This window comes from Vigna unguiculata, chromosome 9 (assembly GCF_004118075.2).
Source record: "Vigna unguiculata cultivar IT97K-499-35 chromosome 9, ASM411807v1, whole genome shotgun sequence".
NCBI classification, from domain to species: Eukaryota; Viridiplantae; Streptophyta; class Magnoliopsida; order Fabales; family Fabaceae; genus Vigna; species Vigna unguiculata.
The window spans coordinates 27,115,326-27,132,894 of NC_040287.1; the positions used below are offsets into that span (position 1 = coordinate 27,115,326).

The following is a 17,569-nucleotide window of genomic DNA, read 5'->3' on the forward strand; positions in this document are numbered from 1 at the left end:
GTGAGAATGTTGTAAAAACAACAAAACTTAAAAAAAAAAAAGCACTATTTGACGTCTGATAGAACCTTGAGAGACGTTATTTGACGTCTGACTCTCCTGGCCCCAACGTTAATTAACGTCTGACTCTGTTTTTCGACATCAATTTTGACATCACCCAATACGACGTCGGTGTTTGGGCAGACGTTAAAGACCGAAAATATCGGACGTTAAAAGCCTTCTTTGTATTAGTGTGAAATACTTTGTTGTTAAAGAAGTTCAAAAACGTAAAGTGTCAATAGAACATATTAGCACAAATCTTATTATTGTTGACCCTTTAACAAAAGGGTTATCGCCCAAATTGTATGCTGGTCATGTAAAGAATATGGGCATTATGTCTACTAGTGAATGTTAAATGTTGAATGTTAATGTTTTTAATGTTTATGTGACACTCTGAGCTCCCTAATGTATAAATTTCTGAAATCTGTGTTTTCTTCTTTATGTTTATGCATGCAAATTATGATGAAGAAAACAAATTATGTTATGTTATTGCTTTGTAAAATGACATTATGTTTGAACCCATTATGGACTTCTCGTTTTTAAGGTCATATTAAGGAGAAATGGATGATATAGTAGTACATGGAAGGAATCATGTCGACCAAATGATGTGTGACCGCCATGACTCTTATTGTTTCTGTATCTTTAATCATGAATAATGATGAAACCAATTTATGCAAGATCTTTTAATGCACATTATGTTTATGTATTAAATCACATAATGTTATGACATCATATGAGTCAAGTGGGAGAATGTTAGAATTAATTGACGAATTAATTCTATTAGTGACTCATTTGAAATATTATGATGAGTCCAATTATGATTTAATAAAATCTAAAGACTTATTGGTTATTATTATGAGAAGTGATAATAAAATAAAATAAAGATAAGATAAAATAAAATAAAAAACCAACTTGATGGACGTTGGTTTATATAGGGATTGGGGTTCTGTCTCTGGCCATAAGGTTCTTTTCACAGTAACCTATCAAGAACATGTGAGAAGAGAAAGAAAGACAAAGAGATAGATTGAAAAACGGTGATTGAAAAGCACACAAGATTATAGATTGAAGAATGCACATTCACAAGATCTCCCATAGGTTAGTGCTTTATTATGTTCTATCGTGTGAGAATCCTAAATTCTAAAAGCTCTTAGTTTTACAAATTCTCCGCATTAATTACTTTATAGATTTCTTCCCTCACATTTATTAAATAAATATTTATTTTTTTACTTAATTTTCCCAGATCTTACCATGACTAATTATTTTTCGTCACTAAAATTGATCATTAATCAAAAATTTTCTTATAATTTTAAAGAAATTGACATTTGGAAAAGATTAAAAAGAATTGCACTAGTAAAGATTGATGTCGACAAAATAGACAAAAGAGTAAACATCGTAATACTTCTTTTCGAAAAGACTAAAAAGACTCAACTTTTGTACAAGAATGACAAAAAAGAGGGATGTACAAAGGCCTTAAAGTAAATTAAAGGACCTGATGCATAATTATTATTAGGTTTGTATTTCAGGCTTTAGTTCTATATTTAATTTTTCTAAGTTGTGTGTGAGGGTTTTTTCAGAAGCTTCATTTAGGACCTTATTTGGTTGTTGGAGAGCTTTGTCTTGGAGTTGGTCTTTGTGTTTTTGAGGAGAAAGAAGATGTATGGCGATAAGGGGCACACTTTAAAAAGTTTTTTCTAGAACTCTATTTCCCTACTTATCCGGAAAAAGTAAGTCCATTTTCATTTGGGTTCCATTGTAAGTTAATTTGGGTTCATTTGGATTCATGTAAATATTATTTGTGATGCTTTAATTTGTAATTTTATTATTTTTGTTAATGTCGATAGTGTTAGAAGGATTAGTCTTATTTTAATAAAAATGAATTTTGATTTAATGTTCATTGTAACTGTAATTTGTGAAAGTTAATAACTTTAAGATGAATTTGTCTACATGTTGATGTACGTATATATTGATAGGAGTTGGAGTTTATGCTTTAGTGTTATTTTTTGGTTACATGAATTTCTTAAGTTTTTAGAAGGTTTTCATCATGAATGAAACAATTATTTGAAGATTAGACCAAACTACTCCCGGGATCCAGAAAAGAATGCCCTTAATATTGAATTCGACGAATCTTACTTTGACATAGAACATTTAGTGTTCTATATGAGATTTTAAACTTTTACGATTTGAATGATGACGTTTATTATGTTGCTATCTTTTAGTGTTCTTTAATGATATGTACTTTAGAATAAGGATCTTTTACTCAGATTGGATTGAATGATTATCCAGGACATATTGGTTTGATAGTTTAACCTCTTTTTTATTGGTTTGGTTGTTTAACCTCTTTTTTCTTTTAAATTATTTATCATTCACAGTGAATTTTTCTCCATATTAGGTGAACTTTTGAAACTTTTTTTGTTCTTATGGTTGTTTGATAAACATAAGGTGTACTATTGTATTTTTATCTATTGACATCACTTCATAGTATTGAATAATGTGTTCCAAATATTCGGAGCAAAAGATCTCGTATTTGGTAAAATAATTAAATTATTTGATTTTCTTATAAAATTTATGTTTGAATTGAAAAAAAGAAGAAAATAACATTGTTAATAAAATATAACAACGTAAATAATTTCTACATTCTTTTATACTAGTAAGATAAACTTCACTTATGTCTTTCATTTCTTTTTTCACTCCTTAATCTATACAAATTATAGTATCACAAGGATTTTTACTAAAAGAACATTGTACTCATAAATATAATAGAATTCTGACCAATTTACATATTTTCAAAATTAATAGACTTATTGAAACATAAGAGTAGAAGTCAAAGAAGTAAAGAAATAATAATAACACAATAATACCTTGCTTTTAAAACGGTTGAGGGAAATGACTGACATTTTATCTCACAATGTATTGACCTGTCAGAACAGACATTTATTATCATGTACGGTACACTATCTCAGAGCACATGTGCAAAATGAGGATGTGCCGTCTCAGATCAGAATAAAAAAAATGTTCTATGTAAAAATATACTCGAAACTGTACTCTATAAGAAAATAAAATATAAAGTATATTTAAAATCTTGAAAATACAAAATACACATTATTATGTGAAGAAAGTAAAAAGTAGTAAAATAACGAAGCAGAAAGATCTAAAATTATTCATTAAAGAAAGGAATAATTCAAAATCAACTAAAACAGCATTTTGCCTATAAAAAAACTCTTTCAAGCTATTTTTAAGAGTAGGTTATTGTAAAACTCGGTCGCTGCAATGAAATATTCCCATGATGTCACTTTAGTCTAAATAAAATAAAGGTTTTAAAGAATTTTTCATTCTTATATCATAGAAAAAAAATTTAATGTTTGTATATTAATATCAATAAAAAATAAATAAATAAAAAAACATTGAATCACGTTACAAATGTAAAAACAAAAATTACTATTAAACCTAAAATAAATTTATACAAGAGTTTAGATTGTATGATCTAACAATCTACTAAAGTAATCATAGACATAGTCTGAAAAATAATCGACCTCATACTCCAACAATTAGTCTGGAAAAAATTGTATGATCTAACAAAAACAAAAAATGTAAATATTATAGACATAGCACAGTAATTAAAAATAAAAGTAGGTGTTATTCGTATAAAAAATAAAGAGGAGCAAGGAGTTTGACTTGTCATGCAATAATACTATTAATTGTTCCTTCTATCGTGCAATAAAGAGGGCCAAACCATAACTATTAACTCTTACCACTGTACCATGTTATTGGGATTCCCATTCCCCATTTGATGGATGTAGTGGTGGATTGCAGAGCCACATCCGTGAGAATCTCTAAAAACATACAATTCACGAAATGCCTTTTCAATTGTTATGCTGGCACTGCCAAATCACCATTTACTTAACTATCTCACTAACTGCTCTTGAAAAACAGGGCAAATCACATACGCATTTATCTCTGTTTAGTAAGTACCAGTAACACAGCAAACCAAAAATAAAAAGGAGAAAAAAACTACAAACTTCCTTTTTTGCTTATGTATGCAACCATTTCCTTGATATTTTATCTGAAGCAATGTTTTATGCTCGTTCTTTACAAGTATTGTACATTTACGAAGCTTTATTTGTGACTCTATTTCTGAGAAAAGAATGGTATAATACAACATGTGTACAGTATATGCATATGCAACTTTCAGGATCCTCCCGGAGGGATTAGAAGATATATATTTTTTTGTTAATATGGTGATACATAGAACAAACACTGGGAGATTAATCACGCCTCTGAATCTTCTTAAATAAATACCATTAATTGTAAATTATTGGAGCAGATAACCTATGCATATTCCAGTATAGCACCTGTATGATTGAACCCGCATGAAACTTGCAACGCTTTCACGTCTTCTCCAAAGCAAACTCTCGTAGGACTTATATAGTCCACATCACTTCCATGACCCTGAGCGAAGGCATGAACGGTTATTTGCACTTGCAACGCAGATAATTGTGCACTTGGCAATATTAAAGACCACAAACTAATCAATTAACTTAGGAGATGGATCAGTATGGCTTATCAGATCCCTCATTTCTATAAGGAAATATGTTTTCAATTAAAAAGCTTGCGCGTGAGGAGCAAATTTTATATACATCATGAAGTCATTATTAATTGTACATTTTCCCGTTAATCTAGATAAATTCTAGGATTCTTGGTTCTCTTTTGTTGTCAACGTCAGAGAATTGGCATTCGGACCATTGTGTATGAATGTATAACATGCTCTTTGGTACAATTGTACTAATACTAGGATATATAAATTATTTGAGAAGTAGAAGCATACCAATTGTCCACTGGAAGAATGTCCAACTTCAGAGAACGTCCCATTGGAACCTCCCCAACCCCATGTGAAGACTCTTCCTTCTGAAGTCAATGAAAATTCCAACAAGTACAGTGTAAACACCGAGTTCAAGTCTTACATATTAGAGGAAATTAAAATTTTAATGAACTTAAAAAAAAAATTGTCAAAGAAATCTGGAAAAAATTCACAACTTGTACAATTAAAAGAAAAGAAGCTATGTATTACACCATCAAATCTCCGTAGAGAGCCTACAGCTCTAAAGAAATCGGTAAACGGTGTTGCAGTTAACACAGACACGCAAATTTTAATATTGAAAAGAAAAAGTAGAACATCAACAGATACTGAAACAAATTAGAAAAATGATCAAGTTTCTCTAGGAGTCAAGAAACTCATCACTAATTTTTAGTCCACATATCCTCATTCCTGTAAGGAAATTTACTGCCTTCATGACAAATGTAATAAAAAGCAGTATAACTTGATCATAGAACACAACTTGTCAAACGAGTTTTGTGGCTGTGAGAGGAATGACTCATCATCACCTGTATATGATGGTGCAAACTAAAATGTTCCAATTGCAAGGACATTTCAGGAATTCGGTATTGTGATTTGATCGGGAAGTCTCCAATTTCACATTCCTCACTTATATGCCCTGTGTCTCCAATTATCCAGTAAATTAAAGGTTTGATTTATGGATAATTATTTATTTCTTGGTATTCCACTATTTAGTACATTGCCAAAAGTGGGGGCTCCCGGTCTTAGTCTTCAAAACAGTCCATTATTGTGTGGCATGTTAATGATGTATTCTTCTGTTATTTTGTCCTGAATATTCAACGTGTCAAATTTCATTCCGATGGCTTTTTAGTGGTAATCGCACTATTTAGCCACAAATGACAAGCTTATTCTTACTAATTATTTTAGTACTAAACTATGTATTAATTCCTTCGTCATTATAATTGTAAGTGAGCTTCGCTTTTTCCATTATGCAAGGGATTCAGAGGTTTGGGCAATATGGTCCAGTCGTCTAGTCTGGTCTCCCAAGTCAGTCTAAGTGTTATTTAAAATAATTTACGATCAAAATCCTACCGTAAGTTATTTTTATTTTATTTTGATGTTATTGTGAGTTATTTTATTTTACTGCTTTGTTTTAAAAATAACAGATTCTCCCAAATAATTAAGCAAATTTGCACATAACAAAGAGTATGATTTCCTATGTCTGGCCTCTTTTACTATTAGAATAACATGCAATTTATATGATAAACAAGTTTAAACATCACAAATTAAATGCATTTAATTTTCATAGGAACTAGTATTCAATAAGCAGCACCCATTTATCTATGCCTACGAAATAGTCCCCACTTAGTCCATTTAGAATTTATATACGCAGATGCTTATTGAAACCTAAAGCAAAATCAATCAACTTTTCCATTGTCTCTCTCTAAACTCACCATATATGAACTAGAGACAGCTAGGTGAGCAACAAACTTCCACATCATTAGAGTCAACATCAAAATTAACAATGTGATTAAGTGTAACCATCACATCTATGGAAATTTCTATGAGAAGTTTAGTAGGACCATGACTAGCATTTGGAATGGGTGGAGATAGGTTGGATATACTCCTAAATCCACCCAACTCAACTGAAGCTTGAAAAACTGGCTTGACTCAGGTATCCAGGTTATGTCCATCCTGGTTAGTTCAGGTTGGAAGTTGGCTTAAAACCTCTCCAACCTGATTCACCTCAAATTCCCTTTTATTTATTTTTCTATCCTTTTTCAACTTATTAAAACTTGACTTTTGGCTACCTCTAACAATTGGCCAATATTTGCTGCAGGCATGGAAAATCTTTAAAAGGGCTTCCCTTACAAATATGTTATGAGATTGGCTAGCTTTGCTTCCTTGATATTTTCTTTGATCTCTTTTATATGGTCTTGATGAAATTATTCTTTTGTAATAAAAGAAAGCAGCCTTTACATCAATATGGCAAGATAAAAACAACTTAATTGGAATTATTTTCTGTTCAAGGGAACAATTTACCAGAGATGGCTGCAGTATGCTTCCAACCACAGGAAACCTGGCTAACAGAAGACTTCAAGAATGGCCCTTGAACCTTTTCAGGTAGATGAATGACATCTGAGGAGCTGGATAAAAATAGTTTGAAGAATTAGAACACTAACAGGCATATACAAAAAAGAATGTAAACGCCAAAAATGAAAAGGACCAACTAACAAGTCTTAGGTATGAAACAATACCCAATGCCAAGGCACCCATTTTCATTTGAACCCCAGGTATAAAGCTCTCCTGAATCTACACAAAACAATATAATGAAACAGTAAAGAAATGATTACAAACAAATCAACACAAGGTTAAGTTCTGAAACTGACGAATTACTTGTCACGACACAGGTGTGGTAGCCACCACAAGCAACTTCTTTTGAGTATGGAAGTTCACTGATCATGGATGGTCTTGTCGCATCACTCATTTCCTTTAAACGCTGAGGGATTGAAAATAATATTAGTCACTACAAGCAGAAGACAATGAGTAGAAAAAGAAAATACTAATTGCTTACCAATTTTGCAATTCCTCTTTCACCAAATACTAAAACAGAACCATTTTCTGCAAAATTTTCATCAAGATAGGGTAGAGAAATTCGCAATGAGTAATACAAGGTATAAAAAAAAATAACAAGATAGAAGCTATAACTAGATTCAAGTACCATCAGTACAAGCTGAATTTAGCAAACCAGCAGCTACATATTTTACCTAAGCATAGCCAACAATAGAGGCAAAAGATTAAAGATCAAAGCTAAATATTAGAAGCCAATATAACCATCTTAAATTAGAAGCAAAAAGGCAATCCATTCAACATCACACCTTGATTCCTTCAAGATCCTTTATAAGCCTCGGGGTATACTCACTGCATATATTAAAAAAGCATATCAACACAGAAACACAATATGAATAGCACAGTAAAGGTTGCAATTTGTATAAGATCATAGTCAAAGCAGCTCTGTTTGGATAATTAACTCCAGTATCAAATACAGACACTGTTTACATAGTTATTTCATAAACACTTCCAATTTAGAAATTCTCCAGACATGTTTTGAGTGCAGAAGGTATTCTTCAATATATTCTAAGTGTCCTGTCTTTGTACCGAACTCAAATTGGTTACTTGAATAAATAAGATGGAGTAAACACAATGTAGCCAAACTACACTTTCGTGATTTTGATTGATGTGTGTGTGTGTGTGTGTATATATATATATAGGTTACAAAAACAGGCAAGGCACTAAGTTAAACCCTAATTCTAAAGCTGGTACATATAAAAGAATAATAATAATAATAATAATTAAATCACATTACATTTCAACATGGTTCAAACCTATCAGAAATTACATTTTTTATGTCATTAAAAGTAAAGTGGACGAAAATAAACAAATAGGCTTATGCATGTAACCAGTTCAGTAAATTGGAACAACAAAGTCAATGACAAAAAATGAATAAGTACAAACCATTATTAAAAGAGAAAATTGCACCTCTTTTTGGTCCAATAGCTATAAATTCCGTATTAGCTTGGTTCAAGTTCTATATAAGCTAAATTATATGTCAGTTTTTGTATAATCTACTTTTTAAAATGAATGTTTATCAATTAATCATGTATTTTTCCGTTTTGCTGTATCTGTTTTTCTCTTATTGTTTACAGTCAGTCAATCTATGTCCAAAGCTTACCCCACTACATATATTATATATGGAGGAGGTCTGTTTTGACAACCCAAATTGCAGTCACTCAAATTACGTAAGTTACCCGCCTACATATGCATCTATGTAGCCAATATTCTCAACAGCATTTTTATCAAAATGAACATGCAGCTTTCTTTATGCCTCTCAAAGCTTCTTGTTTAAAAGCATGTATGGGTGGAAACTGATTGATCTGAATAAGGTTTTGCTTAAACAGAGCGGTGATTGAACATCTCAAAGCACTAGTTCAAGGTTCAATAGTGGTCAAACCAATATTAATAAAATGTATCAAAGTTTGGAACCAAAATTTTTCAAAGTCTGGTGTCGACAAATTCCAATTTTTGCCGCCAAGTTTAAGGACTAAAAACATATTAACCCCAAAAAGTTGAATATTATACTTCTATGATGCTAAAGGCTAAAATAAAATGAAAATTTATATAGGTTTTTTACATTTAAAACACAAAAAATTAAATAAAATGTTACCATACTTAAATTAAAAATTCAATAACACTTAACAATTAGAGAAAGTTTTATGACGGTTCAGTTCCAAACTATTAAATAGAGTGAAAATAGGATTGGGATTAATCTCCCTTGTGTAAAACTACACATAGGATAATGTATTTATAGTAAAGGAGACATGGACTAAACCCAACATACAAGATAAAGAATAATAATAACAAGAAACTAGAGATAGAAGATACAGATAAGATATCTAAGATATCTAATATATCTAACACAAACCAGAGTAAAAAAAGTCAATGTAAAACAAATTACAAATTACGAAATTATAGCCACTACTACTCAAGCCATGAGACAAAAATGGAAATAGGTTAGGGTTTATTTAAGTCGAGCCTAACTTGTTTATAATGATGTAAGTCTTATTTTAGGGTCTAAACTGATCTTCATGATAACTTATTTAAAAGTTTATTTCACAATTATGCTTTATCTTTCAACAAGCCATAGGCTAGACTCTTTAGGTAGATCAACATGTTTAATATTAATCGAAGTAAATAAATATATGATATATGATTTAATACATTATAAAAAGTTTAACAAAAAAATGTTTACAATTGGTTTGTTAGACCAATAGACTTCTCCAAATACCTAAAACTTGATCTTTCTAATCAAACATACTTTTGCAAACATATTGACCTAGTTCATTCCATAAAAAAGCCTAACTTGACCTGGACCTAATGCAAGCTAAGCCACAAGCCTAAATGACTATCAATCTCTGACCGAAGAATGAAAACTAGAGAACTTTACAGCAAGTCCTAAAAGGGGGGGAAATGTACACTCCATTAAAAAAAAAGGGATGGAAAATAGCACACGGCTTGTTATGTCTTAAAAGGGCGGCTTGTTATGTCTTAAAAGGGAAACAATAAGGAGGTGAAGTATAAAAAATTTTTACCACGAAGTGCCAAAGTGTTTTTGAACCAAATCACTTGAGATAAAATGCAATTAGCTAAACATAATATAACAAATAGCAGAGGTACAAAGTAATGAGAACTAAAAATTGTTCAAGATATGAAGGGGCAGAACCTGGAACTTCTGAAGAATCCTAGGATGCTTGACTCATGGCCATGACCAAGTCTACCAGACACTCCCATTCCCCAACTAAAGGCTTCCCCACCATCTAGCAAAGATAGAAACAACAATTGAGAAGAAGATATTATAAATATATAGTGTACAACCTACGGTCATGCTTGATATGAGGAACTCAATACAACAATTGAGAATATATTAAGCATATTTAATGTAGAAACTACGATCAGCACGCTAAGAGGAACTCAATAACAACAATTGAGAATGTATTTGCATATTTAGTATAAAATCTACGGTCAGCTTGCTAAGATTGCTAAGAGAAACTAACAAACAACAATTGAGAAACTATATATTTAGTGTACACTTTATATTCATGATTGCTAAGCGGAACTCAATAATAACAATTGAAAAGATATTATGAGTATCCAGTGTACAAGTTATAGTCATGCTTGCAGAGAGGAACTCAATAACAACAATTGAGAAGATATTATGAATATTTGATGTATCTATTGCATACCACTAATTGCGACAGTGTGCTCTGAACCCAGAGCTGCCATTTTAATGTTGATTCCATCCAAGTATTCTACTTTAGTAGGCAAAGGAACTATGTTTGGAGCCCCTACATTTCAGGAAAACAGAGTTACCTGCCATCCTTTTTTCTTTGAGCACCTTTAACAGCTCTAGAGTATCAAGTTTTTAAAGTTAAGCATAATAATATGAGTAGGTTCAGGATAAAAAAACTCTTTAGATCCATTAAATGCTAATACAGGTTTAGTTCTTACTTTTTCCAAGTCCAAGCTGCCCACTTGTGTTTTTTCCCCACATGTAAAGCTCTCCATCCACTACAACAGAGACAACAGAGAAAGGTGGACATGGGGCAAATTTAAAAATAGGAAGGTAAAGAATATGCAATAATTCAGAAGATAAAAGAACTTAAAGCTGTTAAATACTCATTTTTGAAGAAAAAAGAAGCCATCCAATATCAAATACAAAACTTCTACAGTAAATTATTCATGTACAAGACATGTACAAAAAAAAAATTTCAAATACAAGTTTCAAAGGCGAACGCTACCATGCATAAGCACCGACCTGTGATCGCACAAGAATGATTATAACCAGTAGAGATCTGCACAATTTTCTTCTCCTCTCCAAAAACACGAAGTGGCTCCTGAGATATCCAAAAATGGAAAATGCTGTCAAGTAAATTTTCCGGATTCCTACTTATGTCCAGAGGGCATGCATTCAGAAAAAATCGAGAAAAAACAATCTACTGCAGCAGTGATAAGTTCAACAGACAAAAAAATACAGCTAAAAAAAGCAAAACAAACCATACCACTGAGTAGTGCTTACTCTCTGAGACACCAAGCTGCCCAAAATCATTAAGACCAGCTGCATATACACATCCATCGTCTGCGAAAGGAAGACAATATTGTGAGCCCCTACACGGACATTACGAAGACTCTTCAATAGTGACTCATCACCAATTTTAGACACCGTCATATTGTATCATCCAACCCAATAGCACAGTGATGACTATTATTACTAAGCTAAACTAGCAAGTAGGACGTTAAAGACATTCCATTTCCAATCAACCCAAGAAAAAATCCATGGCATCCCTACAAAATTCACACACGAACCCCAAACAATTGCACTCCATAGTACCACAGAAGACTAACCCTTCCGACGTCATAATATTGTTATAACAATCAAGAAGAAAACGACTCAATATTCCTTTTTCATTAATAATGCTCAATTTAATAGATAGAATAAACAAATAAATAAAAGAAAATGGACGAAAAACCAATTTGATAAAGAGGAACGAAAAGCGAACCTGTTAAGAAGAGAGTGTGAGCACCGCCACAAGCAATGGCCTTAAGGTTCTGGTTGCGGAAGGCTGTGCAAACGACGGGTTTCCATTGCGAATCCAAGTTGCCGAGACCCAATCTGCCGTAATCGCCGTTTCCCCACAACGCAGCGAACCTCTTTCCCGCCTCGCGCGAGAAAGATCGCGTCGGAAAACCTAAACCGGAAGCTCTAACGGCGAATTTGGAGAAGCTTCGACGCCACATTTGTGGTGAGAGGAAAAGGTGGTCCGTGAAGAAGAAAGTTGTTGAAGTGAGGAAGAATCATGAAGCGATTAAATGAAGTTCAACCATTAAATCAAAAACGCATTGAAGAGAGAGAGAGAGAGATCAAAGAAACATTTCATGGCTCACACTGCTGCAACGTCTGCTATGTTCTTCTACTAATGGCGGTTAGTTATGGGTAGAACCTTGTAGACATATACAAACAGTTATTTACTGTTTGAACCCTCCTGGTAAATTAATTCTTTTTAACTCTTATTTTATTCTTTTAAAACACTTATAATATTTTTATTTACGAGTTTCAGTTTCATTATTTATTTTATAAATTTTTCACTCAGCCCTTCTTTTTTTAAATTGTGGCAGTTTATGATAAATGAAAATTTCCTCATTAAAATTTAGTTTATTTTGTAATATGTAGTTTGTTACAAATACAAATCCATCTCAAAAAATATCTTGAAACTAATTGTGTGAGACCATTATGTGACAATTAATGATTTCTTTTTGTCATGAATCTTATCAGACAAATTTTGTGATAGAGTATATGATGAAAAAAATATTAAAGTCTGTTCCATTTTTTTATATTAAGTTTAAAGACAAATTATTACTTGAAAAATTATATATATATATATATATATATATTAATTTATATATTTAAAATTTTAGAAAATAATTTAAGAGTAAAGTTGGTATATTTAAAATAAATAAGATGTTTTAAATATGATTTAAAGTTTATGGAGCCAAGAATTTGGCCTAAATTTGTTTTGTTACTAGTCGATATTTTATTAAAAGATATTTTGTAAGTCGATTATTATTTTTTAACCACATTGTCTATAAATTAAATGTTAACTCCCAAGCTTAAAGGCAACCATTATTGTTGGCCTCAGTGCTCCTTATTTCACGTTAGGTTAGTAGAGTTCTTTAAATTTTTGTCTTCAATAATAAATACTTGATTTTTTTCCGGAACAATCGGTGCAACGTTTCCCGACCACCATATCCAAAGTCCTTCTCAACATGAAGGAAGTTCGATTCAATAGGGTCGTAGGGATCATGTTTCCCCGTCACTTCTGTTCTCTCCTTCTATTCCCCCACCATCAGTTCTTTATTGTGTACTCCCATGATTTGCTCGCTCATACATTCTCTGACGAAGTCTTCACCCATTCAATCGCAACAACCAAAGTGACGATAGTAACGGAGAGTGAAGGCGAAAATGGCATCCTTTAGTTCTCTAGAATCCTCGTCACCTCACTTCATAGGCACATCACAGAAAACCAAGTCTTACTTCACCGACGAGTACATCAAGGTCACTTTCGATGTTCGAGACGATTACATTGTCGTTATTCAAGGCATTAAGCTAGTGACTATTTCATAATTTAACCTGTATTTGAAGGGTAACAGAATCAAAACTGTAAGTATGCATTAGACTTTTGGCTTGCAAATCTAATTGGCACGTTCCCAACGAAGCATTGGACAGTATGGCAAAACTCTACTTAGATCTAACACCACCAAATAATTCTTTGCCAAAGAATTATTATGAAGCCAAGAGATTAGTTTCAAAGTTAGGATTGGAGTCCAAGAAAATTGATTGTTATGTGAATGGACGTATGCTTTTTTATGACAATGATAATGGAAAAAAATGATGCATCCTTGCTTGAATGTAAATTTTGTGGACATGCTCGATATTACACAATCCATCCAGGACAAAGGCAAAAAAAAACCAATTCCATTGAAGTTTATGTTCTACTTGCCTATAATTCCAAGATTACAAAGAATGTTTGCTTAAATGTAAACAACACAACACATGACATGGCATTATGAGAAGAAAACTCAAGGAATGCTACGTCATCCATCTGATGGTGAAGCCTGGAAGCACTTCAATCGAAAGCATCAATCCTTCGTCAGTGATCCATGTAACATTTGACTTGGACTATGTTCGGATGGATTTAATTCATACATTCATGTGTCGTCTTCACCATATTCTTGTTGGCCCGTGGTTGTTACTCCATACAATCTTTTACCTTAGATGTGTATGACAAATCCTTTTATGTTTTTAACGTGTCTAATACCAGGTCCATTTAATCTGAAGGCATCCATAGATGTTTATTTGGAGCCTTTGGTTGATGATTTGAATAAATTGTGGAATGGTATTTGGACGTATGATGTTTCAAGAAAACAAAATTTTCTTATGAGAACGACTTTGATGTGGACTATTAATGACTTCCCTACATATGAAATGTTATCCGGTTAGAGCACACATGGTAAATTATCTTGTCCGCATTGCATGGAGCATACTAAGACATTCATATTGAATTATGGTCGGAAAAACAGCTATGACATGGTTTTTCTTCCTATCATGCCAGAATAATTTGGCCACAACAGCAATAACATGGGGATCATGGTCACATTTCTTGATGGCATCCACACTCTTTGTTTTACATTGTGGACGTGGAACCATCTCAATTGTCGCGAAAAATATGCACGAAATGCACATTCCTTAAAAGAGGAGAAAGAATTATAAAAATCCTTAAATGAGAAAGGGAAAGATAATCCATTTTCTATTTATTGTATAAGTATTTCTTTAATTTTGAATCGTAGTTCTTTAGTTAAATAGTAGCGAAAAATATATTATATTTATTGGTTGAACTCACCACCCGAAATTGTAATGGATAGTTTAATGGAATTCAGGTTCAATTAACTAAATCTAATCTTCATTTAACTTTTTAAAAATAAATAATTAATGAATCAGACGAATAACTCCTATTTTAATTATTTAACAATGACGTACACTAAAATCATTTATTAAGTTTGGCTATTTTCACGTCTAAATAGGGATATAAATCTGACAAATGGTTCATGACATGTTTCTATTTATATGCATGCATTTAGTTACTGTTTTCATAAAGGAAAATGGTAGTTTGATACTACCATTTTATTTAACTCCCTCTTGATGCTGCTGAGGTGGAGTTTGAAATAATATTTTATTTGATAAAAGGTCTTTCTCCTCGTAAAAGATTAAGGGTATAATTGGAATATTTTATCAAGTGTATCAGCAATGTTATCTTTCATTTAATGTTTCCTTGTAAAAGAAGAAATGAAGTGACACTCATCATTAATTTTCATCAGAAAATCTTCGTCTACATTCTTCATTGCATTTTCCCTTCTTTCTCAACAAAGCATTAAACATTCAGTTCCCTTTAATGTTTCAACGACAGCAACAAAGGATCAACATTGGTACTTGACGAAAAGTTTATCATTCACAAATAAATTCATCTCTACAACATCTTCTCAGAGGTTAGATTTGTGAGTTATTACTGGTTTAATTTTGAAGTAAAAGTAATTGATATTGTTGGAGTGATGATTTATTGCTAGGGTTAGCCTCCATGGACTCTGTTATACCATTTTCATTTAATAAATTAAATTTTCCTACACCTATATTTTGGTTGTTATAGTTCACTCAAAGTTTATATGTCACGCATTATTCTGAAATTACCATTTTATAATGTAACTTATGAATAGCATTGTATGTGCGACCTACAGAAAAATGGAGGAGAATATTGTTTCATTGGATGCACATATAATCTTGGAAGAACCCTTAAAAAGCCTAGTCCTAGATGAACCTTCAATTGGAATGTGTTTTGACAGTGTCGAGGATGTGAAGGTTTTTATCGACAATATGCAATTTCAAAGGGATTTGGTGTTCACACACGAAGTTCAAAGACTGACGAAGACAAGAACATCAGATACATTGTCATGGTTCGTTCAAGGGCAGGAAAATATGTTTCCCGCATTCCTACTGATATTAGTACAGAACCTACACAAGCAATTGATTGTTAAGCACGATTGGCTGTTACTAGGAAAGATTTCAAGTGGTACATTTCTGCATTCAATGATATTCATTGTCATGATCTAAGTCCTAGAAAATCAAGGCTATTTAGAGGCAACCGAAAGATCAATCTACAAGGCAAAAGAGCTCTTGATATTAACGATGAGGCGGGGGTGAGGATTAATAAGAGTTTTAGGTCTTTGGTTTGTGCTTCAAGAGGATATGAAAATATGGAATTTGTAGAACAAGATATTAGAAATTACTTGAAATATCAAAGAAGGGCATTATCAAAGGGTGATGATGGGAAATCCCTTCTGACACATTTTTCACGAATGAGGGAATTGAATAAAAATTTCTTTTATGAAATAGACATGGATGATGATAATTGTATAAGGAATGTGTTTTGGGCAAATGCCCGTAGTAGAGCTGTTTATGAATATTTTGGATATGTGATCTCATTTGATACTACATACTTGACAAATAAATATGATACGCCGTTTGCCCCATTTATTGGTGTCAACCACCATGGACAATCTATTCTGTTGGGTTGTGGGTTGTTATCTTCAGAAGACACAAGCTCATTTGTTTGGTTATTTGAAACTTTTCTAAGGTGTATGTACAACAAAGCACCACAGGGCATTGTCACAGACCAATGTAAGGCAATGAGAAATGCCATTAAACTTGTGTTTCTTATAACTCGACACAGATTATGTTTGTGGCATATAATGAAAAAAATTCCAGAGAAGTTACAAGGATATGCAACATACAAATACATCAAAGAAGACCTTAAAGAACTGATTTATGAATCTCAATCTATTGATGAATGTGTCTTCAAATGGGAAACATTTATTTCTAAGTTTGGCTTGGGAGACATTGACTAGCTTCATTCCCTTTTTTATGATCGACATTGATGGGTTCCTTGTTACCTTAAGAAAGATTTTTGGGCAAGCATGTCTACAACTCAAAGAAGTGAAGGGATGAATTCCTTCTTTAACGGATACATAAATTCACATAAATTCTCAGACAACTCTGCAACAATTTGTCAACCAGTACGACAATGCACTACAACATAAAGCGGAAAAAGAGTACGAAGCAGACTTTATATCATTGAACACAATAATTCCATGCGGATCTCACTCATTCATTAAACGAGAATTTCAAAATGCGTACACGCATGCAAAGTTTGCTGGAGTTCAAACTGAATTTAGAGGAAGAATGAGTTGTGTAGGGAAGGATGTGGTAATCAATGACAAATCATGTGTTTACAACATTATGGAGGAGTGCATTCGTGGTGGAATAAGCCAAGAAAGGGTGTTATTGTGTGCTACAACCGTGAAAGTGTTGAAGTGACCTGCACTTGCTTCTTGTTTGAATTTAGGGGTATTTTGTGTAGACATTCTCTTTTTGTCCTTGCATAAGAGAGAGTTAAAGAAGTCCCTATCAAGTATGTTTTGAAAAAGTGGCCTAAAAATGTAAGGAGGAAACATACCTATATTTTAGCATCATACAACAAA

The 17,569-nt window shown here is 32.5% G+C and overlaps 2 protein-coding genes across 7 annotated transcripts in view; one reads left to right on the forward strand and one right to left on the reverse strand.

The window, feature by feature from the left end:
- The window catches only part of LOC114196144 (ultraviolet-B receptor UVR8), a 29,064-nt gene extending 16,652 nt beyond the window's left edge, over positions 1–12,412 (reverse strand). Inside the window, exons 1-16 of one of the 6 annotated variants that reach the window (XM_028086691.1) lie at positions 11,983–12,411; positions 11,485–11,561; positions 11,241–11,319; positions 10,934–10,993; positions 10,669–10,770; positions 10,149–10,242; positions 7,747–7,789; positions 7,590–7,635; positions 7,443–7,489; positions 7,265–7,367; positions 7,126–7,180; positions 6,911–7,014; positions 4,859–4,938; positions 4,386–4,482; positions 3,786–3,866; positions 2,895–2,951 (exon numbers count right to left, since the gene is read on the reverse strand). In XM_028086691.1, the coding sequence (XP_027942492.1) occupies positions 2,932–2,951; positions 3,786–3,866; positions 4,386–4,482; positions 4,859–4,938; positions 6,911–7,014; positions 7,126–7,180; positions 7,265–7,367; positions 7,443–7,489; positions 7,590–7,635; positions 7,747–7,789; positions 10,149–10,242; positions 10,669–10,770; positions 10,934–10,993; positions 11,241–11,319; positions 11,485–11,561; positions 11,983–12,220 (1,326 nt within the window). In that variant the 5' untranslated portion in view covers positions 12,221–12,411 and the 3' untranslated portion in view covers positions 2,895–2,931. Of the gene's footprint in view, positions 1–2,850; positions 2,952–3,785; positions 3,915–4,385; positions 4,483–4,858; positions 4,939–6,910; positions 7,015–7,125; positions 7,181–7,264; positions 7,368–7,442; positions 7,490–7,589; positions 7,636–7,746; positions 7,790–10,148; positions 10,243–10,668; positions 10,771–10,933; positions 10,994–11,240; positions 11,320–11,484; positions 11,562–11,982 lie in introns of those variants that run through there. The other 5 variants (XM_028086689.1, XM_028086690.1, XM_028086692.1 and 2 more) reach the window with 5 other exon arrangements.
- Positions 12,413–15,773: 3,361 nt separating this feature from the next.
- LOC114163622 (protein FAR-RED IMPAIRED RESPONSE 1-like) lies at positions 15,774–16,936 on the forward strand. Its single transcript, XM_028047925.1, has 2 exons — positions 15,774–15,985; positions 16,087–16,936. Exons 1-2 carry the CDS (start codon positions 15,774–15,776, stop codon positions 16,934–16,936), a joined length of 1,062 nt encoding a protein of 353 aa, XP_027903726.1.
- Positions 16,937–17,569: the final 633 nt, after the last annotated feature.

Coding starts and splice junctions, on each gene's coding strand:
- LOC114163622 (XM_028047925.1), top strand. CDS start 15,774: ATGGAGGAGAATATTGTTTCATTGGATGCACATATAATCTTGGAAGAA. Junction 15,986..16,086: donor ACATCAGATACATTGTCATG/GTTCGTTCAAGG, acceptor GGCTGTTACTAG/GAAAGATTTCAAGTGGTACA.